Here is a 25,511-nt window from a genome sequence, read left to right on the forward strand (position 1 = left end):
ATTTGTGTTTTCTTCTCCTCGGCCACAAACAAAATAGAGGAGGAGGATGTGAGTACGGATGCCAACAGGAGCTCGCATCTCGATCTGATCAGTAGCCGAATGAAGGTAGCCCCCCTTGCGGGCCACCAGGCATCAAGCCCCACTGGCCTCTAAACTTTCACGCTCGGCGTCTGCTACCGCGCCGAGGGCAAGCGGCAATGTCAGGCGACGTTCCTTGCGCGACTACCGTGCACTGCAGATCGGCTGACAGATAAGGGCCATTGCGCAAGCGTGCGTGGATCGCGCTTGTGACTGTGCAGGGACGGCGAGATAAAAAGGAGTTGACGCGGCCGGAAAAAACAAGAGTATTGCGCCACAGTGACGTTGGCAACACTGAAAGCGCCGCCGACACTGGGCGTTTTGCGCGAGGCATTTCCCGTTTCAGAGGAAATCCACCGCATATGCACGTGCCTGCCGCTCGAGATTCACGGAAATATAACAGTTCTCGGCGTCGACATTCTGCAAGTACGCGCAAGGTTGGACTGATTGCTCCCTCGCGAGGTTTGAGACAAGAGACGTCTTTCTTTACGTGACGCACAAGACGCAATCTGGAACGCCGAGCGCAGTAGCACTATCACGGGTGTCGTAAGATTTCGTCGATGCGGGAGGTTCTGAAGGGTACTGGACGAGACGCGAGCTGCACGGTATACCGGCACGGCATGTGAGAAGCATTCTAGCTTCGCGATGCAGGGTGCCGCCGACGGTAAATTAGGAAGCTCACTCCTAATTTAGGTATAGGCTGCATAGAGCTTAAACATATTGTGTATGACGTGTTAGTACGAGTGACCGCGATAAGAATGTAAATAATAATGCAAAAAAAAATCCGCCTCCATTACACCCTGTGAAAGTGGATGTACGGAGTATCTTTTGCCGACGCTAGACAAGCACCACCACCACAAGCGACGTACTACACTCACGCCCGCACGTGAGCGGAAGTGCAGCATACATGGTCACTCCTCTACAGGCCGTCAGCCAAGCGCAAGTGCATTAATTGAACTAATTGAATTTCTCACAGTAAATTGCTTCAGAGAATTCGTAAAATACGACTTGCCCACAAGCTGAAGACTGATAGCTTCGGATTGTAATTCGGATATACGAGAGTAACGGCATCGTCACGTGACGATATCGCCTGATGACCTATTCTCATGACGTCATGAGGTCAAGCGTGACGTCACGCGATGACGTCTGCGATGCCTTTTGGAGAAGCAGCACACACTGTGCTTCCTGCTCACACTGCCTCCGGGATCGGCCCACATTTTTGTGCGAGGGAGAGCCGCGCACGCGGACACGAAAGATCCCGACCAACTATAGAGGCTAACAGATTCGCTGTGAACAAATCCTGGGGCCATTGCAGTTGAATTAATTAGCCGGACAGTTTTGACCGGCTAAGCGTAGCGTTCTCTTTATTGCGTGGCACATTTGTAAAACAACACATTTTGGAATAGCACTTGTCGCATACGTTAAACGCGAGCACATTTACAGGACGTTACGGTGCGCGTCCCTTCAAGACTTTTAGTTTACCGTACTGGAATGCAAACAGCAAGGAAGACGTTAGAAGACAGGGCACCGTCTGGTGCCTCGTGCCAAACGTATCCAAGCGAAGACAATGCATTAGCAACCATCCTGTCGCTTCTATGCGGACGAGTCTCGTGGGGCCTGCGGAGGCGGGAATCACTGATGGATCTGTGAAATTTGACGCGCGATGCGCTCATAAGTAACATTTCAGGTGAGTTTAGAGGAAGCGAAAGCTTATTTCAATTGTTATTGGCGGCCAACGAGAGTGAGAGCGCGCCATCACGAGACTCCATGCCAAAGCGGGAGCCACGGGTGCCGCCATATTCGACACTGAACTCTATTTCTTAGCCTACAGTGGTGAACACTGTTAGGGTAAACACCTCATTAGTATTCACGAGTCCTATAGTAGTTGATGTGTAGCACAAAATAAAGAAAACCTATTATTTCTTTTATCGGCATTATCATTAGGCCGTCGTATTCGGCACATTTCCCCCCTGTAGTAGAAGGTATGTTGATGTTATATCAACTTGACTACTACTGAGGTGTTCACCTTAACAGTGCTCACCACTGTACATAAATATTACGAACCTTAAACTCGCCAAATAACATGCGTTATCACAACGCACGTAAACCACAGATATCCAACAACATACTGAACTTGCGCAGTGAGGACAATGCTATTTCTTTACGTACGTAATGTGCTTACGTTTGTTAGTAAACGCAATTCTAAAACTCTCTAATGACAGTGCGCGTTATGGTGAAAGATACTGGTATCAAACAACTCAGTGCGAGTAATAAAAAAGTCGAAGCACTGCTACTATATTCGGTTCTAGCCTTATATCGAAGCTATTCCATCTCCGTAAGTCATGGAATCGACCGGCACCCTGTTTGGCCCACATGGCGATGCATATAACAGAGAAATAGCATCAACTGAGTAAGATTGTTATTTTATATTGGCTCAAAGGGGTTACCAGCATTGTGGCAATTTTTTCCCAGCCAATTCTAAAACCACAACGTCAGAACTGCATATACATATAGTTTTTAGCAGCACCAAATTTTTAAAAATTACCTGGGACAGATAGCAGAATACTAAAAGTTGATCTAAATTACTCAATGAGGCGGCCATTACTTCTACGAGAAATGCAAATTATAATGCTGTAATTAACACGATTACGCTAATTAACTTTTTTCTTCATTATTTTACAGCACATAATTTAACATACGAATTGTCGCAAGTGTGTTCGCAGGGCATATCCACTTGGAACGAATTTTCAGGACTGCACCAGTTTGGAGATATAATAATTTCAATGTGTCCGATTAAATGCACTGGTTTTCCAGTTCCTTTTGTGCTTTCATACCATACAGCGTTTTCTTCAGAAAGGTAACTGGAACGCCGGTGCATTTTGTGGGGCACTTTGAAAATTAATGTCTCCAAACTGGTGCAGTCCTGGTAATTCTTCCAAGTGGATGAAAATATGTACTGTAAAATAGTTAAAAAAGTTAATTAGCGTAATTAAGTGAATTATTCAATTAAACATTTTGAATTCCCGTAGACGTAATGGCGACCTCATCGAGTGATTTAAATCAAGGGTTAGAATTGTGCTATCCACCACAGGCATCTTTTTTAAATTTTGGGCAGCTAAACAAAACACCCCTTATGTATACGCCTTAAAGACCTCAATGCGTCGATATAACGCCACCTCGTGCCATCACGCAGGACAGATCAGTCACCTCTAACCAGCGACATTTTCATAGCTTGTATTATTTGACTACACTCTGTTGGAATTTCGATATTAATAATTTATTTACAAAATAACTTATACATACGCGTGCACAATTTTGTAGACGACTTTTGCAGATTCATGACGCTTAGTCCACTTTCGCTGCCTATGAGTGACGAACCGACACTTTTGCTTAACCGCTTTCGTTCTTCTTTCTTTCTGGTGTTTTACGTGCCAAAACCAGTTCTGATTATGAGGCACGCCGTAGTGGAGGGCTCCGTATTAATTTTGGCCACCTGGGGTTCTTTAGCGTGCACTACTACTCAAGCACACGGGCGTTTTTGCATTTCGCCTCCATCGAAATGCGGCCGCCGCGGCCGGGATTCGATCCCGCGATCTCGTGCTCAGCAGCGCAACGCCTTAGCTGACTGAGCCACCAACCGCTTTAGTTATCTGATGACAAAATGCAATGTCACAATAACATATACTTCATAATATTGCCTTACTAAAAAAGACTGATGTGCCTTATACGAAAGTTTTTCTACCATGAAGTTAACACTTGTTGAGTATGCAGCATTCACTATAGCATTGAGAATTTTGCAGCGCCACTTTTATTTCGTTGACATGTCTGTTCGATGACAATCTCTGGCAAAAGCTTGTCACTTCTATTAGTGATTTATTGTGTTTCTTTCACTGAATTCTCTATCATAATGCGCCGTCACACACTTTATATTAGGAAAAATAGACCCCTCAGAACACAAGATATACAATCGTCTTTCAAAGTTACGGCTGAAAATAAAAATTTACTGCCCCTTTTTTTAACCAGAAATTTGTTGCCTGGTATAGTTATGCGTCAAAGATACAAAGTAGCGGTGCAAGAAGACCGTGCTTAAAAATCAGGTAGGAGCGATTTCAACATAGCGGTCAGTTTATTCCACCTTCGTTTATTTCTAAATAGAGAAAGAGTACCAGAATAACGACGATAAAAACTCGAATCGTCGTCACACCTGCAGTGGCACGCTGGGTGGGAAGAGACCTCATTCGTGGTGCATATAGCGCGCTGGACTTTTGTCTCCGAGCACCAATCGAATGCCAATGCAGCTTCAGTAATCCGCTGTTGTCTTCGCATTGCTGTTAGGTGATCTTGTGCGGGAGCCATGTTTTCGCTTCATCAACTTGTAACATCCTAGCTTCTAGAAATAAGAAAATCGCAATTCGAATACAAGTGCTTTACCAGCAGAAAAGGCGAGTGCGAGGCTGGCTCTGAGTCCGCTACTAATATATAATTAATTCCAGGGGCACTGCGCGACTGTTTAAAGCTGACTCCACATAATACAGCCGGGCTTGATTTTTACATCCAGGGTTGAAAAACTCCATTTTCCGCTGGTATAAGCAAGCATGCAGCGTTGCTCACGCTTTGTATGACGTTCGTCGATGCTCGTTCCTTCTTGATTAAAACAGCGGACATGCGATGCCTGCTACAGCGAAGTAACAGTCAGCCGTATTTTACGGCCCCTGTAATTCATTTGAGGATGAAAAGCCTGCTTTTTGGACACTACTAAGCCAGAATGATGGAAGTTGACTCTGAGAGATCAAGCCCTTGGGACATACCTGGCTTGCCGGTGAGAGATGCATGACATATTCGACTGATAGCTTCAGAGCGCTCCGGCAGCGCATGAGTGATCGTGTAAGACAGCAGCTTAGCTTAACTTCTACCATACGGGAGCTTAAATAGCGACAATGAAACCAGATTAACGCTATAAAATCCGCTTATTATCGTAATGCCGCTTCAATTCTAGCTTTCGCGACCTTAGTAGCTCTGAAAGAGTGCTTTGAAATGACTGGCCAGATATGCAGACGGAAATTCATAAAAGCACTGCTACGCTGTTTTAAATTATGAATACTCGGAGTGCACCTGTTATGCCTGCGTAGGTTACATCAGTGTGTTTCCTTCGTCATTTTCTTCCGTCGCGCAGTACAGTGTAGTGTAGCCATCCAGGTTTAGTCTTGTTAATGTCGGTGCCTTTTCCTTGTTTCGATCTCTCCGCGCAGTGCTGACTGCTGAGGGGAGCTATTTTTCCTTTTCACTGCAGTGAAGATTTAATGGCCCGAAATCACAAAAAAGACCTATTTTGGCCCAAATGCCCTCCGGTTAACTGCGCAGTGGCCCGGATATTTTCAAGACTTTCGCTTTAGGAGCGATTCCAGTATAAGTTCCGGGTGCTGCACCATTTAAATGGACGTCTCGGTGGTTTGTTTTCTTGCTGATTCTCTAATTACATTCGTTTGTATTTCTGCGTTACTTGGGTCGGCCATGATCTGTAAGCGAGTAAATTATAAATAACGGGGCAGTTTCCCGAGAACAATATTTTTGTTTCTTTTATTTCTTATAAAGAAACATGACTATATACAAAGGTTTAATGAGCGAGAGAAAAGCACGAAGACAACTCAGTGGTAATGAAGTGAAAGCGTGCGCATGCACACTCTTGAGTCCATTACAGTACACGTGCAAGACTTGTTGCTTCCACACTTGAAAGCTACCTCAATTGAACCACAAAAAGCGGAGCGCGTGATGACTACTCTCTTCTTCGAGAGCTTGTTGCAAGTTGATTCTTTGCGAAGACACTGACTTGTCGAGTTCTTGTACGAGCACTTGTCGCAGCCTTTTATAGTATGCGTAAGCTATGCACGCAAAGATACGCCTCTGCAAACACGAAGCATTTTTCTCACTATAACGCAGATTAGTCATTGTGTTTGTGAGTCAGCTCAAATAATTATTTTCCTTGTATTCAAGCCGAGGCATGTTGTGACGCGACGTCTTTTCTGCGCACAAAGACCGCCAACATGCGATGTACGTAGCTGTCAGGAAGACTTCAAAGCGGTGAGATGGTATATGCTATAAGGCAGCCCCGTAAAGGAGGCATCAGGGCAAGTCGTAATAATCTCCATTTGAACACGGCACACTTGTCCGAAGCATGTGGTAGTCCATGCATGATCGTTACTACGGCGGCTCACTGATGCAGGTTTCTTTCACTTGCAGCAGTCCCCCTGCCGATCATTGGTGCCACTTCTATCCGTACCGCTTGTAAATTTCTCTTCGTTCAAGCATATTTAGCAGCCCTCAGCCCTGGCTTGTTCCCGTTACCGCCGCTGTCGCCGCTGCGGCAGCGCTTTCTCTTTCCGCTGTGGCCATATTGCGGAACCTCCTGGGTAGCCGCGTGCCGTCTCCAGTCCTCAACTTTCGGGCTAAGACGGCCTCTCTGGAGACCACCTTGAGGTCGTACGCCTGCCCCAGCTTCGCCATGATGTCGATGAACATGGTGCTCATGTTGAGCTTCCATCCCAGCTCACTGGTCGAGTAGTCCCAGGGGAACGTGTGGTGGAAGTTGTGGAAGCCCTCACCGACGGCGACGAAGGACACCCAGGGAGCCTCGGTGGGAGAGATGCTCTTGTCAAAAGGCTTGTTGCCCCAGAGGTGGGCGAAGCTGTTCACCGACCAGGTGAAGTTGAGTGACAGGATGAGGCGCAGCATGGTGGCCGTGCAGAAGGCGTTCCAGTACGACTCGCCCCAGAGCCAAGCCGGGAGAACGGTAGGCAGTATGAAGGAGAATAGAAACACCAGCCGCATGTAGTACCTGCGCAGTGAGAACAAACGAGATAAAGGCACCCCTGGATACAGGAGCTCAAACGCCGTTTTCATGATCACAGGGGCACCCTGTACCCCGCTGAGTGAACTTGCCCGCAATCCAAACGATAGTTTTGACCTCCTGCTTTATATATTTTGAAACAACGTGACTCTCACGCGAATAAGTGGTATTCACTTCTTGAACGCTAACCCACGTGCCAATACCTAAAAAAAATGTACTCTTTACTATTCATAGCCGGCTATTTTTATATCCAATACTTATCTTTCCCTTGGTTCTTTTCTTCTCTTCAAACGGTTGGGCGTGATGTCCCGTACAGAAGATAATAACTAATTTGCTTCTCCTTCTCTCTGTGGGGCGTTTATACGTGTCTATTAAATCACAACAGCAGAACTCAGTTTATCAACTCACTGCTCCAAAAATACGTTTAGCCTACGACATACAGCTTTAGGATGTAGACATAATCATGCCCCAGCAACCAATTCTTTTAGGCAGTCGATGCTTTTTTTTTCTCTTACATGAAATGACCCGTCGTTCTATGAAGCGCTCATATTTACACCGCTAGCGCAACGCGAAACGGCAGGCATGAGCAAATTCTTCTCTGAAGCGTCGCTCTGAAGCGAGAGCTGACATCGCAAAGGCGCAAAAAAAGTTAAAAATAGAAAGGAAAGAAACTATATAGGGAAGCAGAAGAATCGCAAGCGAACACTAAAGGGCGGCTTCCTTATGTACAGAAAACAACGGTGCCCCGCTGCACGACCGCCTTTCTCGGTGGCACACTTTATCGCCATGGCGGCCCCAGCAACCTTGGCCCAGAGGAAGCCGCCATATCACCTGCTTGCTTACGTGATTTACACGCTCGGCTCTTTTCCTGCTCTTTTCATCGCCGGCATTTATCACCTCATCCGTGGAAGCCATATCGCAATAGTTGAAAACTCCGTGCCGTGGAGTGTGCCGCTTTATGAAAACTTCCAGCTATACGTGAGCATTTCATCCGGGTCTCCTTGAAGCGGGCGAGAAACGACGTGGGCAAAGGGCAGCACGTCGGCTTTCATGACTTAGCGGAAATTCAATTCAAATGACAGCTACAGAGAGTTGCAGAATTACGCTTGGGGAGCGGCTGTTCGTCCCGGCTGAGTCCATAGAGGTCCCGGCAGAGTTACCGAACTTTACCGTGACCAGCTAGTATACTGTCAGCCGAAATTCAAACATGATTGAGTTCAAAGCAACCATAATGCGTTCCTGCTTATCCTGGTTCACCTCAATTCGCAACTGATACCTAATTCATGCTCTAAAACGTACGTTTATTTGGGACTACACAAGGCTTAGAATGCTGCTATAAAACAATTTCACGCCTTACTTTCACGTTACTGCGCGTGTCAGGCATTCTATTGAGTGTCCTCCTGTTCACGTATCAAGCTATGCCGATGGTGCACTCAGTAATCACTCCTCAAGTGTAACTGCAAAACCCCACTAACTACTCTGCGCAAGTGGGTTAATTTAGGCTCTTATAGAGAAATGCAATTACATTTTTGTGTTGCTTTTATTCACACAAATGGCTGCGTCACTTTTTTAACATATTCTCCTCATCAGAGGTCCTTCCGTAGAAAACAAGGGCAAGTTTGCTTTCGGGGGCATGTTCCGAAGCTTCTGAAACGCTGGCATTGCTCTGTAGCATAATTATAGAAGCGATCTCACGGATGAGCCTGTGACCTTTGCCTTCTTTCAACTGTCTTCGTGTTGGGCATCCTGAAATTTTCTCAGCAGCAAACAGCCAGTGTAAGAGTTGCTCATCACAGACATCAATAAGCAATACGTACTCTCGCAAAGCTTTTAATCACAGTGATCAATTACTGATCCACAAAATTGAAACATCACATTACAAATTACTCCAAAGCAAAAGTAATCGCAGTAATTTATTGCCATGATAATAACGTTACTGCTGTGTTAAGAAGGGAAGGGAATGCTTATTATTCTTTTTTTTTGTCTTGAAATAGACATCCGGATCTAAGAATGACATAACTATCGTGCGCGATAATCAACGTACGAGCAAGGAGAGGAGAAACGGATGCTTCCTGGCAACAATGTTAGTGATCTGTATTGCCCCATACTTCGAACTGATGTGTCTGTGTCCTCGTAATGCTGACGCGTGCGATTGTGCTAGGAGGTTATTAGCGCGATACTTATCGAAAGCGTTCGACCAGATTTTGCGGATTGCAGCGCCCTCAGCAGGAGTAGAAAACGCAGAAAAGGCTGGGGTAGTTTTCACGCTGTCTGCTTTCACTACCGGTTTCTTAGGAGCTAACAAAATGATTATTATCGAATGTTGTGAAAGCGACACATAAAGCAAGCCTTATTACAAGATCAAGCTCGCGCACTTAATTTTTTTAAAGAATATCGTCGACACGCTATATAATGTGGTTTATGTTTTTGCACTCACTTTATACAAAGCGTTTGTAAGCTATACAATTGAAGCTATACAAATAATCAATTTAATCTTGCTAGCGCTGCAGGGAAGCCCGATCATAAGTCATTAGGATACCTAATAACTCCCGCTCTTTCGGCGCTATTATTGTAAAATATTTTACCCACATAGAACTCCTATCGGTTACTGTCGTCACAATAACTTTCCTGGTGTACTTTTTTTCTCCTGGTTTACCTTTTCCTTGAAATTCAGCGGCACCAGAAATAACGATGTCGAATCCTGATTGCACATCAGGCTTCATTTCCTTGCACAAACTCAGCTTGTGTATGGAAAACAACACCGATCACGTTACACCATCGCGGCAAGTGCACATGGATACAGGAAATAATAAACTGCTCGTCCAAAATGCCATTGTCTTTCAGCTTGGGAACGTCCACACGAAAACTTATTAATAAGTTTAACAACGATTGATCAAGACGCGTTTTGAACGGTAAGTGGTCTTTATTTTGTTTGGTTTTTTAATGCGAAGCATTCTTGGTAAATGTAGGCTGGTTTTTCCTGCGAGGTATCTGACCGGTTTTGTGGGACGATCCCGAAGGTGGTGCATTCTAGCACAACGTCTCAAATAGTGACCTACGAATGCATTTGGAACGCACAGCTGTTATCACACGCCCAGATAGAGCTCAATGTGACCTTGACACCCAGTAGAGTGCTGATGAAACAATGTGCAATCACATATCGCTTGACACGTCCACTCTCGGATTCTAGGCATAGCACACATGAGTTCTTTCATAAGTGTGCATTGATGTCAGCAGTGACGCAAATTGGGATTTCTCCGCCTAATCTGTGATTACACCAGTGAAACTAGCAGTGATGTTTTGGTTAAGGCACGGTCGAAACCTCAATCAGTGAACCGATGGACATTGAGTAATTACTTCAAGTGATGTACATAAGTGTAATTTTAGTACATACTCTCACAACGTAAAATTGTGAAATTGCACATAATCATCACCTGTAACCATGCAATATCATAGAGAACATTTCATCTTCACAACCTGCGGCGTAACTTTTGCTTCGTAAAATTACCGCGGTTCATGAGTGCCCTATTACTATACGTTCTAACAACAATGCTTCGCATTACGTCGCGCTCAACTGGAGATATGGCCGGCAAATTAATCATTGCTCGTTTGTTTAGTTTTGTTTTGGTTCGACAAACCATTAGGGGTATCAAATATTCGACTTCGTTGAAGTAGCAAGCGCACAAAAATAGCATCCGCACGTCATGCGGTTCATTATAAGCCATACTATGTGTACGCTGGAAGATTAATATGAACAACAACAACAACAACAACTAAATGCGGCTGCGCAACCGGCTCTCACTGTTTCTGGAATCTTGCTACGGGGTCCTGCATGATGTCGCTGCAGTCGATGTGCTTGCCCTTCTCGGTCACTTCTGGGTGTTTCCTGCACATGAGCCAGCCGACGTGTGCGAAGAAAAATCCGCGGTTCACGTTGTGTGGGTCGGCATCGGTCTCCGAGTACTTGTGGTGGACGCGGTGGTCGCGCACCCACTCGTACAGGTCGTTCTGCGAGACAGCCGCGAAATGACAACTTGATGAACGTGATGATATAGAATAAATAACGTGAAGGCAAAAATTTACTTGTAGTTAGTGCAGTAGGCATTTTTTTAGCGAGATGCGCTGTACGGCACGATACAGCCAGCATTAACATCAAGTCAGTCATTCATTTCACACTAAACTTAATAACAGAAGTACTGCGGCACCTGCAGATTATTACAGTTGGGCAGTTTCACGAAAAGGATACTTCTCAGTCAGATATACATGACAAGCAAAAGAGTGTTCATTACGTTGCAGTAGTTCCATCGAGATATCTCTTGATACTGCGCTGTCGAGAGTAATAGCTGTCCAACAGGAACCCGCCCTTTGAGAACTTCAGTTACAAGGACGGGCTTGTAGAAACGGGAAACCAAAGGTAATGACCGAACCTTCAAAATATAGGCGCTAGAAACAATAAACCCAACTCAACTTCCTCCTCTATTTACTAATGAACGGCAGCAAACGCAGCACCCTCTGTGTTTACAGAGGTGCCATGGGAACGGACAGAAACGAAGCAAACAGGCTGTTGTAAACGCTCGAAAGGAATTGAACGGGTCGAGAGCTGGAGAGCAACTTTATCGATGCAGAATGTACCCAACGCAGTTGCTCGGAGGACCTGGTAGTGCGTTTCTGGTCTTGAGGTGGTCGGTACGATTCCCGACTGTGAACGTCGCAATTTAATAGGATCGGAACTTAAAACGCAGTAATTCTCAGACGTCAAACTGCATCAACCAATCACTCAAGTAGCGTGTTCAAGAAAGCAGGGCATGCGTGATACCCCTTGACAACCACAAAGCACTCAATGAGAGCAACAACGGCGCACTCACGGATCATTGGTAGGCAAAATTTTTTTATGCTTCAAGAACCTCACGCGAGATTTGCGTTTTTTTCTTGTTTTTAATCTCCTAGAACAGTAACATCCTGGAAGCATATGGTGCGATCGCAAGCTCTACAACTCAAGCGTGAATTCCTTTCTCTGCATGATGGTCCCCCCTTCAAATTTCGATGTTGACGCAATATGTATTGAATTTAGGTTCCCATCCGTTTTATATAAAAATTTTCACAAGTGTGAAAGTACCAGCGTCACTTTTATCAGAGACTATAACTATTTCATTAAAGGCACAGTCGGCCATTCCTCTGAACGCCCGCTTTTAGTCCGACTTCTTCCTCCACGTTTTCTGTCGTTATTCCCCGTGCTGCCCAGTGTAATTGATCTTTTCACGTTGCTCTGGATGACGAAATGATTGAAATAGTAAACAAGCCCGAAGTGTCGCCTGTGGACGGGGTGTTCCGCCCGTTTTATGGCACTGTGTCACCTTCCGGGCAATTTGATGATACCGGCACGCCCCAAACAAGTACTAATGGCACTAAAGAAAGGTAGTCTTTACTATCAAAACACGAGGAAGCTCAGAACAAAAAAGTGAAGCGTTCTTTGTAAACATATGCGACAGCGAGCATATTATTAATGCGAAAGCATTAATGCACCTGAACCGGAAAATCCGGCTTCCAGCATTGACATCCGATGGTACCGAAACCCACGTGACCAAACGATGACACCACGTTTCAATGCCAATGAAAACCGACCTCGCCTATGCACACCCCAAAATTAACTTTGCCCAATTAGAAAACTGAGTTGACTCACGTTCAAAATCAATCTGGATCCCTCCAAAAATTGACTTGGCCCGCCCGCAAATTTTGGCTGGTGCACTCCTAAAATTAACATTGCACAATTCGAAAATTGAGTTGACCCACGTTCAATACCGACCTGCCGTACTACCAAAACTGACTTGGCCCAGCCTCAAAATTGACTTTGCCCGATTCAAGCACATAACTAAGTGATCCCGTCATGGGCAGCAGACTCGCCCATCTCATCGAGGCCAAAAACGCCCTGCTCCGTCGATGGAAGGGTCAAAGGCTCAATCGCAGACTCCGAAAGAAAATCTCGGAGCTCAACAAGGTCATCGATGACCACTGCAAAGCGCTATGCCAGCAGCAGTGGGACGAGCTCTGCGAATCCATTGACGGACAGATGCGCAATGGCAAGTCCTGGGGTATGCTGAAGCACCTTCTCGACGAAAGCGGCTTCAAGTCAAATCAGAAGCATACGTTGGCCCGGGCCCTTCACGAAGCCACCAGATCTCACACGGTCGATGTACTCGTCTCCAAGCTCATTCAGAAGTACCTGCCCATCCGTCGCGACGGGGATCCGGCGACCCAACTCCCTGACTACCGAGGCCCTCCTCGCCCCGAGCTGGACAAAGACTTCTCCATTGCCGAGGTCAGACAGGCCATCTTCGCGCTCAACCGCAAGTCTGCGCCGGGTCCGGACTGAGTCACCAACAGAATGTTGAGAAACCTCGACGACCCGTCGATTGTCTTTCTCACCGAAAAGATCAACGAGTCCTGGAAGAGAGGCATGGTTCCTGCAGAATGGAAGTCGGCCTGCACGGTGCTTATTCCCAAGCCCGGCATGGCCCCGAACATCGAGAACCTGAGGCCGATTTCTCTAACCTCCTGCGTCGGCAAGGTCATGGAGCGCGTCGTCCTCAACAGACTCAACGGGTACCTCGAAGACAACGACGTTTACACGTACAACATGATCGGGTTCCGCGCCGGACTCTCGACGCAGGATGCAATGAAACTAATCAAGCATCAGATCGTGGACGGCCGTTCCAGAGACGTCAAGGCTCTGCTCGGTCTGGACCTCGAGAAGGCTTTCGACAATGTGCTCCGCGCATTTATCTTTAAGACCATTTATGACCTGGGTCTCAGTTCCAGATTCCACAGCTACGTCAGCTCTTTTTTAACGGACAGGAAGGCCAAGCTTCGCATTGGAGACTTCCGCTCCGAAGATGTGCCCCTCGGAGGACGGGGCACTCCTCAGGGCGCCGTAATCTCCCCCACACTATTTAACATCTGTATGATTGGTCTTTCCGAGTGGTTGGCATGCGTTGAGGACGTCAATCACACCATCTACGCCGACGACATTACCATCTGGTGCGCCGGGGGATGCGAGGGCAGAGTCGAAGAAGCCATGCAGGAGGCGATCGACGTGGTCGAGGAGTATCTCCGCCTCACCGGACTTCGGTGCTCCCCCGCCAAGTCGGAGCTTCTGCTTTACAGAAAAGAGAAGGGAAGAAGACCCAACGATTGGAAGCCAGTCTCCGAAAGCAGCATCTGTCTTCACACTTGTGATGGAGGGGTGATACCCAGGGTCGACGTCATTCGGGTCCTGGGCATGTCTGTCGAATTCAACGGCGGGAACGGAACGGCTCTCCGCAAGATCATCGCAAAGACGGACAACGCCTTCCGCCTCATTCGCAGAATCGCAAACAGACACAGAGGCATGAAGGAAGCCAATCTCCTCACCCTTATCAACGCCTTCGTATTATGCCACTTCACGTACACGATTTCTATGCACAACTGACTCAGAGCGGAGCGAGACAAGCTCAATGCTCTCATCCACAAAGTAGTCAAAAGGGCTCTCGGGCTACCCATTAGGACCCATACCGAAGATCTCCTCAAGCTGGGCGTACACAACACCGCCGAGGAGATTGCCGAAGCCCAAGAACGCGCGCAACTCGCTCGCCTGACCACCACAGCGGCAGGTAAACGCATCCTCGAAGAGCTGGGTTACCCTCCTGTGGTATCTTCGAGGGTCAGTACCCCGATCCCTAGGTGCATTCGAGACAAGTTCGAAGTGGCCCCCGTGCCTCGAAACGTCCATCCCGTCCACAACGAGGGCAGACGCAAGGCGAGAGCAGGTAGCAATTCTGAAACAGATATATCAACACGGCATCAGAGCACGCTTTGTCGACGCCACGGAGTACAGCGATGGAAAGACCTTTGCCGTCGTCGTGGTCGACTCTAGCGGCAAGCTTTCCAATAGCGCTTCAATTCGCACTTCAGGCCCCGAAGTCCCCGAGCAAGCCGCCATCGCCCTCGCCCTGCTAGACGGTCGTGGGTCTGAGATCTACAGCCATTCCAAAACGGCAGTTAGGGCTTTTCAGAAGGGTCGCATCGCCGAGCAAGCTGATCGTCTTCTTAGCGTCTCCAATCCGGATGCTCTCACGCGTCATTCGATTCACTGGTTTCCCGCTCACGTAGGGTCGGTCGAAGGTGCTCCCCCGAACCTCAATGAGTCTGCTCACGAGGCTGCGCGTGACCTCACCGACCGCGCTTCCTCTTTAAGGAGAGCTGACACCCCTCCCCCCTACGGCCACAGGGATGCTCCCGCTACTCACAACGAGGTAACAAAATTTTTCTACATGTCCAGAAGGGTCTTTCCACCCCCTCACCCCAAATTGAATAGGGCGCAAGCTGTTTCGCTTAGACTTTTACAGACCGGCACATATCCGTGTCTGGCCGTTCTGCACGAAGTTCACCCTGACGTATATCGCGACGACGCCTGCCCATCCTGCGGGCAGACCTCCACTCTAGCACACATGCTCTGGGAGTGCGGGTCGAGATACCCCAAGTTCAGCAAGGATGAGTGGGACTCGCTTTTGCGTAGCCCGCTCTAGACAAGCAAATCCTGGCTGTCCGGCGTGCCCGCGACCGGTGGGCTAGACCTGCCGGTCCCGACGTGGGACTAGCCGGGTGCGCGACGATTTCGCGTCCTCGCCGGACCTGTAATAAAAGTTATTTCAATCACTCACTCACGTCGTGTGACCTAGTCACATGACGAAGCAAGAACCTTAAGTTGCAAGGCCGCATGACCAAGTGATGGCGTCATGGGACAATGTCATGTGACATTGACCTCGAAATAGTAAACACGTCGATATAGTTGACACGCCCAGAATGCTTTCGCATTCAATGCACGTAAGCGGACTTAAGTGGCTCTGTAAGTTTTATTTGCCCGACTGAAACCTGGCATAACGCAACTTCCAAAAACCGGTCCTCTTTTTCTAATGAATATTATTCCTTTACAGCAAACTGGTTTTGCGGGGAACATTAAAAAAGTGTGCGCTGTCTTTTTGGCTAGCGAATGCACTTCTTGCACGTTCAGTGGAAACGATCTTGAGACATATGAAATATTTGTCTGGGCCGCAATACCAGCTTCTGATGGCGTAAACTTTCTTACTGGCTACTACTACACTCTGCCGAACTCGGAATGCTCGGTTTTCATAGAACATTTCGTGGATTTGGAGTGCAAGCTTGGTTTTTCAAAGTACGAGGTCCATATATATGGTGACTTCAACTTGCTTAACATCCACTTGGGCTGCCGACCTCATTCAAAGCGACAGCTCAGGGGCACGCGAAAAAGCCTTTGTGTCTAATTGAGTTCATCGATTTTAGCGGATTTCACCAGCCTAAACACAATTCAAAATTGCGCAAGCAATGTTTTAGATTTGATAATAAAACCCCCCAATATTGAACGTCAAAGTGAGGGGCTTGTTCCAATAGACCGGCTTCATCCCCCGCTCTTTCTCTTTTCCCCGTTGACGGTTTTATTTTTCTGATAATTTAAACTGCATCACAATAATGCAGTACGCAAAAATAGTATATATGCGCATGGCGACTGTACGGGGATCTTCACTTATTTCTGCGATTATAAATGGCTTTCATTTTTTAGCACGATGGACGTTGATTCTTGTGCCAAAATGCTGACCTTGATTGTGCAGGGAGTCATTGAAACATTTATGCCGAGAGACCCCCAGCGCAAGGAAGTCGAAATATGCCTCTTGGTTTTAGTCGGAGTTAAAGCAATGCATAGGGAAAAAGAAATGGTATCACAGATTATATAAGAAGCTTAACTGCTAACATTGATACTACAGGTACTCGATATGCATGTCAATGGTTAAGAGACTGCTTTTTATATTATTTACGCTCGTTTAGAGGCCGACTTTAAAAAAAGCAGCTCAGTTGGTTCTGGCACTACGCATGATCGCACATCAATGATAGCGTGAGCTGAACTGCTGTCAAGGCTGGTGACAAACTTATTTGTAAACGACAAGAAGTGTGGGAAGCTGCACTGCCGCGTTTTTGATTCCAGTTTAAGGGGAATAATACAAATTGTCCCATAGTACTCTGTCAACTACGACAGAACTTGACGCAATTATCTCTGCAATTAAATTTATGTGTTCACAAAGACAACAACGCCTATGAGTAGTTTTAAGCGATTCTCAAGCACCACAAACGTCAGCTTTTGCTAAGCGAAGGATGCTTTAGTATATGCAATACAAAAGGCTTAAACCATTGCAAAAGAGGAACACCATGATGTAGCCCTTCAGTGGGTAGCAAGTCATTGTGGAATTGCTGAAGGATGCTTTAGCTCGCACAGCCCATAAAAACAATAAAATGTCGCTCCTTTCTTGGTCAAAAAGGGTTGCACGTTGCGCTATTAACAATACTTGCGCCCGAATAACCAGAGATACTTGGTTTAATACTGGGTCTCAACGTTAACCATTATTCAGGATAGATCCACTCATAAAGTTCACCATACCGAACAAGGTCAGCCACGCTAAGAAACAGTAATCTCTAGATTACGAATTGGCACAGCCTACACCAAGAGCTTCTTATACAGGACAGGGAAGGCCCAATTTGTTCTTGTTGAGAATCCGATGATTATATAGAACACCTTTTCTTACAGTGTAGCAAATACTCAGCCTACCACCAAGGCTATCAAGAAAACTGCAGATTCTTGATACAAAAGAGCCGCTGTCGCTGGAAAAACTCTTGGGTGTATGACCAACCGAAACATCTGAAATACGGCCAGTTCGTGCATCTGTAGACTTTCTTCAAGAAACGAGAATCTCGTAAAATTATTAGATATCTTAAAATAATTTGTATTGATGATGAACTTTTTATGATTCTTATATTTATACTTATTCAGACATGTGCATCGACGTTTGCGACACTTGTGGCAACATAGATCCCAGAGATGTGACCGTGTATTCTCATGTGCATTTTATGTTATTTTATTATCGTGTGTGGCCTGTTGTGTTGGCGTATTTGTTATTGTTTTCGTTGTTTTTTTTTCACACAGACTGCAGTGAAGGCTTGTTTTCTAGCTTGTGAACTTGGATTGCGAACTTGTAATTTTTGTGTCGCGACTTGTGACATGCCCAGGAATTTAGGGCATTGCCCCTTCGGCTACCTGTCGAACTTCACCCCAGTGCACCAGCGTAACTCATTGAACAGTATGTTAAAAAAGTATATTTTATAAGGCCGCCCGAATTTCACCACCTTTCAGTTAACAAAATCGAGAGTGTACTTCACTTTATCAAAATGCGTACTTATACGGCACTTAGTTGTAAAGTCGTTGATGCGTTATAGGCGTGTTTTGGTCACAATGTAAAACACTGCTATAACGCAGGTGAACGTTACGAATAAGTGCCGTGTATACGCATGTTATTAGATGGGCGGAACCTCTCAACGGTGCTAACTTAAAGTTGTTTAAATCCAGGCGGCCTTTTGACATACCGTTTTTTTTTTAATATGTTGCTAATTGAGTTACGCGGTTGCATTGCGGTGAAGTTCGACGAATAAATATCGATGACGTGACTTCGTAACTGAAATGTTAAAAGTATATTTAACTTGGAACCACTGGAATCAAGAAGGCAGAAGCAGCGATTGAAACTGCTTCTTCAGATACTACGCGCAGAGGTGAAAATACACAAGGACGATTATCTAATGCACTTTCACAAAAGGTTCCCACGAACAACACGCAGTGCATTCGTACAACCAACTAGCTCGAACAGACTTATTCCGCTTTTCTTTCTTTCCTGACGCTATTAAATTGTTGAACTAATTACTGAATGATGTGGTACAAAAATACTGTGAGTGATCTTGAGGTTGGTCTTGATAAGTATTTCGCTCAAACTGTACAGCTTATTATTTATTCCATGTATGTAACTGTGTTTCTTCTACAAATGTTCTGTGTGTTACAAATGTTCTCTTACAAGTGATCTTCAATGTTTATTCTATGGGCAATTCAATTACTGACCCTCCCTGTAACGACCCTCAAGAGAGGGTTAACAGTATGAATGAATGAACGAACGAACGAACGAACGAACGAACGAACGAACGAACGAACGAACGAACGAACGAACGAACAAACGAACGAACGAACGAACGAACGAATAAATAAATAAATAAATAAATAAATAAATAAATAAATAAATAAATAAATAAATAAATAAATAAATAAATAAATAAATAAATAAATAAATAAATAAATAAAGATCGCTGCAGGCGCATTGTTCAAAGTTCTTGGGTATATGGACAACTCGCGGGAGGCTCGTTCATGAGTGCTTTTGTATTGCTATGGCTTTTCTCTTGCAGCGTGTTCCTCTTTTTATGGAACGTCGGAGCAGAGGAATAGCTAGAGCCTCTACGAGAGGCCAACGTCTCCTTACATGCATTTAATAAAAAAATGTTGGGTGTTTCCTTATCATTTCAGCTCCAGTTTTTTTGCAAGCGAGCAATGTTCATCCGGTTCTCAAACTTGAAGAACGCGTTTCCTGTCTAGCTTACGAAAATATTACTGAAGAAGAGGTGCTTAATTCTGTTTTAGCAAACTTAGGCCGAAACTATCCACAGATATTGATGGTATTCCTAATTTTCTCACCAAAGGTTACGCTGACACCACAGTTCCTGCTTTAACAAATTTGTTCAACTTTTCTTTGTGGAATGCAGTATTTCCTTCTCAATGGAAAGTTGCGGCCGTTGTCCCATAATTTGAGTAGGGAAATCCTTGTGATGTGAACAACCATCGCCCTTTGTCACTTCCATTGTGTTTTTCTAAAGCTTTTGAAATTGTGATCTATGGCTCCTTGCATTTTTATTTTAGGCGAAGGATCTCAGCATTATAAAAAGGTTTTGTGAAGGGGAGATCGCTGGAAACAAACTTGACACTTTTTCTCGTCAGTGAACTAACTGTATATAACCGCGGTCAGACAGACGTTGTTTGTATTGACATGGCCAAAGCTTTCGATAAAGTCAGACACCAAATACTATTGCTGAAACCGAAGCCTTACGGGTCATGTTCCTTTTATTGTGCATGGTTGGAAAGCTACTTGAAAGATCAGTCAAATCCAAGTGAAGTACTTTGAGTGCTTCTCTGAACCACTTAAGTATTTGTTCAGGTGTGCCTCAAGGTTCCAACTTTGACAGACTGCTTTTTTACAAGCGAAGCTTCTCCATGTCTAGGCTGAACGTCCGTGTCTGTTGCAACGTTTGTCTGTTTGTTGGAAGTGTTGAATGAACATTACGCTACTAGTGGAGAAGACCTTGGTGAATTTAGAGGTTGCGGTACCTGTAAGTAATCTTTAATCAAGGGGAAACTGCCTGTGTTCAGCACTGTGAACGGGTACGTATACCCTCCATTTGTTGTGATGGGGATCCATCTTAACGGACTGGAAGGGCCGACGAATTCTTTAGTTATTAACGACTTGCCGTTAAACTTAGAGAACAAGAGACATTGTTGTTTGCTGACGACCAAAAATTATTTCAGAAAAATAGAAAGTGTGCATGACTGTCAGTCATGCACACTTGAACTTGAACTGAACCTAGAAAAAAAAATTACTTCGTTGATGTCGCTCGCTGAAAGGCTTGACTGCTTAATCTTTGACGGTTATATTTCTGGCGCGAAAGTACGGTAACTTTATTATGTACGGGACCTTGGTGCTGCATGAGGTCGACTGTAACTTGAATTGTCACTTGCATGTTCGACACATTGTTAATCTAGCACTCAGAGCTTTTGCTTTTTGCTGCTTTTGCTCTGATTTCACGTATAAAAAATTTCATCCGATCTAATGTCTTATGTTTCTCTATTGCACTTCCGTGCGGTCGCGTTTTGAGCTCGCATCGTTGATGTGGAACTCGCTGTCTCTTACTTTTACTTATCTAGTTGCAGAAGTTCAAAGAAGACTCGTACGTATTGTTTATGACAGTTATACTAGGCACCGGCGGTTTTGCAACTACGGTTTTTTTTTATTTTGACGGAGAAAACTTGTCTGATAGATGGCTTACGCGTGACATACATTTTTTGCGCCGAGTTGTGCGTAGAACGCTTGACTCTGATGTAGTTTTGTCGTCGCTGTGTTTTTGTGTTTCGTGTGACAAAACCCGCAAGTGTATGCACACATTCCATCCGGCAGTTAGGTCCGTTTGTCCAATGACGTTATTGCAAAACACTTATAACTCATCATTCGCCCACGATGGCATATTTCTTTGACATTTTTATGAATGCCAGTTTCTTGGCGTGTGTTTTTTTTTGGTATTAATGTTTAGTGACTGTTTAAAATGAGTACGTAACGATGGAAAGGCACCCCACTCTTCGTTTGTGTGGAAAATACGTTATTACAACCTTTACTATCAGAACTGGTTTTGGCACGTAAAACCCCATAATTTAATTTAATTAATTTAATTTTAAATTACAACCTGTATTGTCCAGCTGGCCGCGATCGGCTGCTTGACAGGCACGGAAGTAAACTATCCAATTATCCTACTATCTTTACACTACTTTCACGACGAGTTGGTGTGAGGTTTTTGTGTGCGAAATTAAGTCGCGCATGTGCCATGCGTTCTTTTTTTTCCTTTTTCCTGTGGAGGGGAATTCTTCACCAATATAGCTACCTGGAAGCACAGCGCGCATGCGGTCCACTTTTTTATGTAAGCACCTGTTCGCTAACTTTCTGTTCGTCCACAGGTACGTGCCAACTCCATCAGCAAGAAACTGCTACAAAACGCGTCGCTTGTCTCTGACAAAGCAAGATCGAGTGAAGCGGGAAGTTTTCTTGTGTCGCTGTAGACGGGTATGGTTTGGCAATGCTCGTTCTTCATTCTGAGGATTAAAATTCTGGTGGTGTTTGCGTCAGCGACGCATCTTTTAAGCGCCAAAAAAACATGAAATAAAAGAAACATAGTCTGTACGGCGAAAAGCTGAAGAGTGACCGGACTGATTGTGTTGGCTCTCGGCAAGGTATGATGAGGTTTCTTTTCATATCCGTTTTCAGAGCAAACGTCCATGCATGACATGACCAAATATGGATCAACAGGCAGCGGAGAGATTTACGAGAAGGGTGTGTCGGCCTCGCGGTTGACAGCTGTTGCGCGCGGTCCTGGCTGCGTCGTATACCTGCAAGTCCTCGCTTTTATTTTATTTGTTTCGACTCGTTATGGCGCGCTGCTGTGGTTCTATATATATATATATATATATATATATATATATATATATATATTTCAAGCTTATTAGAAGTATGTACGAAGTACACAGCTGGCCCTGACGCCATTTGGTCATGACGCCTGCAACGACTCCTAAGCAATGATCTCCAGAGAAACACAAATGGATTCGCGTATCGTAGCCATGTATAACGTCAAGTGATAAAAGATAAAGAAATTGGCGATAATCACCAACAGCTAGGGCCGTTATTTACTAAAATTCACCAATGGACCTTTAATTAATAATTTCAGTGTAAATGTTGCATTTGTGGGACTGAAAGACATCTTCTGCTCCAAGCATATCCACTTTGTGAGAATCCTGAAAGTAGCAGCGGCTTCGAGATATTCGTCCCCAAGACCAGAGACAAAATGCATCGTTTTTCCGCGCTAGTTTTGTAGCTCAGTGCGCAAGGAAGGCTGTCCGGGAAATATTCAGAGGAATGCCAGTGCGTGCCGCCGAAAATGTGTCGGCGCAAATTTCGAAACTAACGATCCCTACTAAGGGCACATACCTTCGAGGTAGATTGGACCCAATATTCCAACATGTTCCCTACAGCATGTTCCCTAAAGCAAATGTTTATAATGCAAATTATCGAATGTTAATTGTTTAAAAAGAGCTATTCAATTATTATCGCATATTTTCTGGTGTATTTGGAGGCTCTAAATTTCGGTCAACAAGAACTATCTTGTCTGCAACGCTCTTTTTTCTTTCTTTTTTAACAGTTGAAGACAGTTGTCGCTGATGTTCGCAGCGCGTAATAGTGGAAATAAAATGTAGGAATGATTAGCATTCCCCCTGGCTAGCTATCCCGCAAATTGGGGTATATGGGGTGTGGGAGAAAAGGAGAGAAATGCGTCTATGCAGATAGTCATCGATAAGGCGTGCACACACCATAGCTCATCATTAAGTTCATTCATTTCGTGAGGCACTGATGCAAAGAGTGGCGAGAAAGTTACAACTCGTTATTTGGAGCCAAGTACACAACTGCGACTCTGCCTTTATAAGTTCATGCATCTCGGTAAGGAGTAAAACGGAGTAATCCCCTTCACCTACCCTTACTGTCTATGCCTTTCTGCGAAGCAACAAAAAGCCACAATGATGAAACACCGGGACGGTGAAACTCGACAGGTTCCCTGCATGTGGCGCCCCACGCCCTTATTTCAGCAGTTCGCTTTTATTCGCCTAGATAGCTTTCAGAATGACTGGCATGGATTTCAAGCTTACCGCTCTACTATGAGTAGGCAGTCCCACGTACTCTACGTAGAGAGATGTGGTGAGTCATTTGTGACAATTACTGCAAAGAATTTTTAAGGCAAAATGAGCCTTTATGTTTACAAGAAATTAGAGAATCAAGAAGTGTGACACGCTTACAGCCCTACCTAGCCATTTATACTAAGGCTTAAACTAGCGGAAGAACTTCCCTTGGTAAAACAAAAATAAAAAAGACAAGATGAAGAGATTATAATTGACAGAAACCGAGAAGCAAGGATTGCGTTATGCGCAGCTTTCGCTCCAAATCTTTCAAGAAAATAGGTGTGTCTGTGCACTGTTATCGTGGTACGATTGTGCGTGACTGCGCCGAGTAGCCGGCTACATATAAACTGCTAAGAGAATATTTGTCACCTATACGTGTGGCAGTATTCTCTTACCGGCTTCTAGACGTCCATTCAAAGAGTTAAAAATGGAGCGATGCGCAAATTATTAGTGATTACAAGGGCGCCAGATTTTACAGAATCTGCCTTAATTAGGTTTAATTATTCTTGACCCGTAGCATTGGAGGCTTCGCCGCGACGCCAATTGAAAACCAGCGCCAAATGTATAGCGCGAACCCGATTACGCACACTCGCACGTACGAGAATGCATAGAGTTTCATACAATAATTACTAGAGGGAACTGTGGCGCTAGTAGTGTCTACGGGAGCTGCAGGCGGGGCCAGCATGGGAATGATGGGTAGTAATTGGATTTGCCTAAACTTCGTCCTTCTGGCTTCGAACGGCTTCGTGACTTTGTAAACTCGTCATTTTCAACAAAGTACTGTGAAATAAATTATGAAGTAAACATTATAAAATCGTCCGATGGCACGATTCGAACTCAAGACCTCTGGCACAGAAGCCCGATATTGAAGCCATTTCGCCACCGATGCATGCATCGACAACCGGCATAGAACGCCCTTATGAAATTCTCGCGGGCAAGCCAGTGAGCTGAGACGCTTGGCGCGTTTCGAGTTGGCCACCTCGACAGGCTGAACCGTTGCATTTAGCAGCTATTGTACTTGTTCGCAGAGTCTTCTGCACTTACGAAAGTTGCTCTGAAATTTAGGCCAGTGAAGGCAAACAAAGCGTAATAAACGAAGCCACAAGAACGTCTGAATGCACAAGCACGAAGATCAGACAAATTCATGCACTTCCCATCATTCCCATGGTGGCTGAACGATTGCAGCGCCGGAGTACCCTTTAGTAATTATTGTAGGAAACTCTATGGGAGAATGTGTTTCCCACAGCCCAAAATCAGGACATTACACTCAAGCATTTGCCCGTTCTTATGAAATGAGTCACGGAACGTGGCCAATGGTCTGCTAGCCCGAGCAACTAGATACCGCAGTGAAGACTACAGAAGGAAATGCGGTTGCTGATTGTATAGAATTCCTCCTTCCACTCATTGTGACGAAGCACTTGATGACAGCCGTGCCGTGTGGCCGAGGCCCCGAAGCGTGGTTCATGGCGTGATCTGTCGCAATATTAGTCTGTGTTGTCTAATGTTGGCTTTGTGTGCACGCCATAGTGACGAGGACCGCTGTCCGTGACGCGCGAGTGACTGGCGGCAGCCAATTTGAAAGTCAAACCTGTCAGCCGTCCTTGAACGTCACTGGAAGCGGGCTAAGCGGACTAGAACGAGCAAGAACCACAGAAGAGTTTGGCCCGTTTGAAGGAAGAATGCACCGGGTTGGGTCTGCGGCTGCATGAAAACTGGAGAAGCAAATATGAGAAGAAAAGAATAGAAGCAAAACAGTTACTTGCGACATCGCTTTCTGATGTGAAATGAAAGAATGATAACCGTGGATGACGTACGTGCAGAAGCTTCAGCACATGCCGGAAACCGCGATCGTACAAGCCGTTTGGGGGGGGGGGGGGGGGGGGCAAACTTGATGAGTTCGATGTGAACAACATGCACGCACACCCGAGTTAGGTCACTCGCTGTGCATAAAAATACCTGGAATGCACGTCGCATGCATGTACACTAATGTGAATAAATTTCTTGTGTGCGTTTTTCTTTGCGTGCACAGGCATGCAGATGTACATGTTTGTGTTTGCGCTTGGAGCTTATTATTCTATATAGTCGCTTACTTCTTAGTTTAACTGGCTGTAGACCATATGGCAATGGCAG

At 45.3% G+C, this 25,511-nt stretch overlaps 1 protein-coding gene across 1 annotated transcript in view; it reads right to left on the reverse strand.

The window, feature by feature from the left end:
* Positions 1 to 5,699: 5,699 nt before the first annotated feature.
* LOC119436896 (acyl-CoA desaturase-like) overlaps positions 5,700 to 25,511 on the reverse strand; it is a 33,404-nt gene continuing 13,592 nt past the window's right edge. The window contains exons 3-4 of the mRNA XM_037703931.2: positions 10,725 to 10,930; positions 5,700 to 6,910 (exon numbers count right to left, since the gene is read on the reverse strand). Coding sequence (XP_037559859.2) covers positions 6,397 to 6,910; positions 10,725 to 10,930 — 720 coding nt within the window. The 3' untranslated portion in view covers positions 5,700 to 6,396. The remainder of the gene's footprint in view (positions 6,911 to 10,724; positions 10,931 to 25,511) is intronic.

Source organism: Dermacentor silvarum, chromosome 1 (assembly GCF_013339745.2).
Source record: "Dermacentor silvarum isolate Dsil-2018 chromosome 1, BIME_Dsil_1.4, whole genome shotgun sequence".
Lineage (NCBI taxonomy): Eukaryota > Metazoa > Arthropoda > Arachnida > Ixodida > Ixodidae > Dermacentor > Dermacentor silvarum.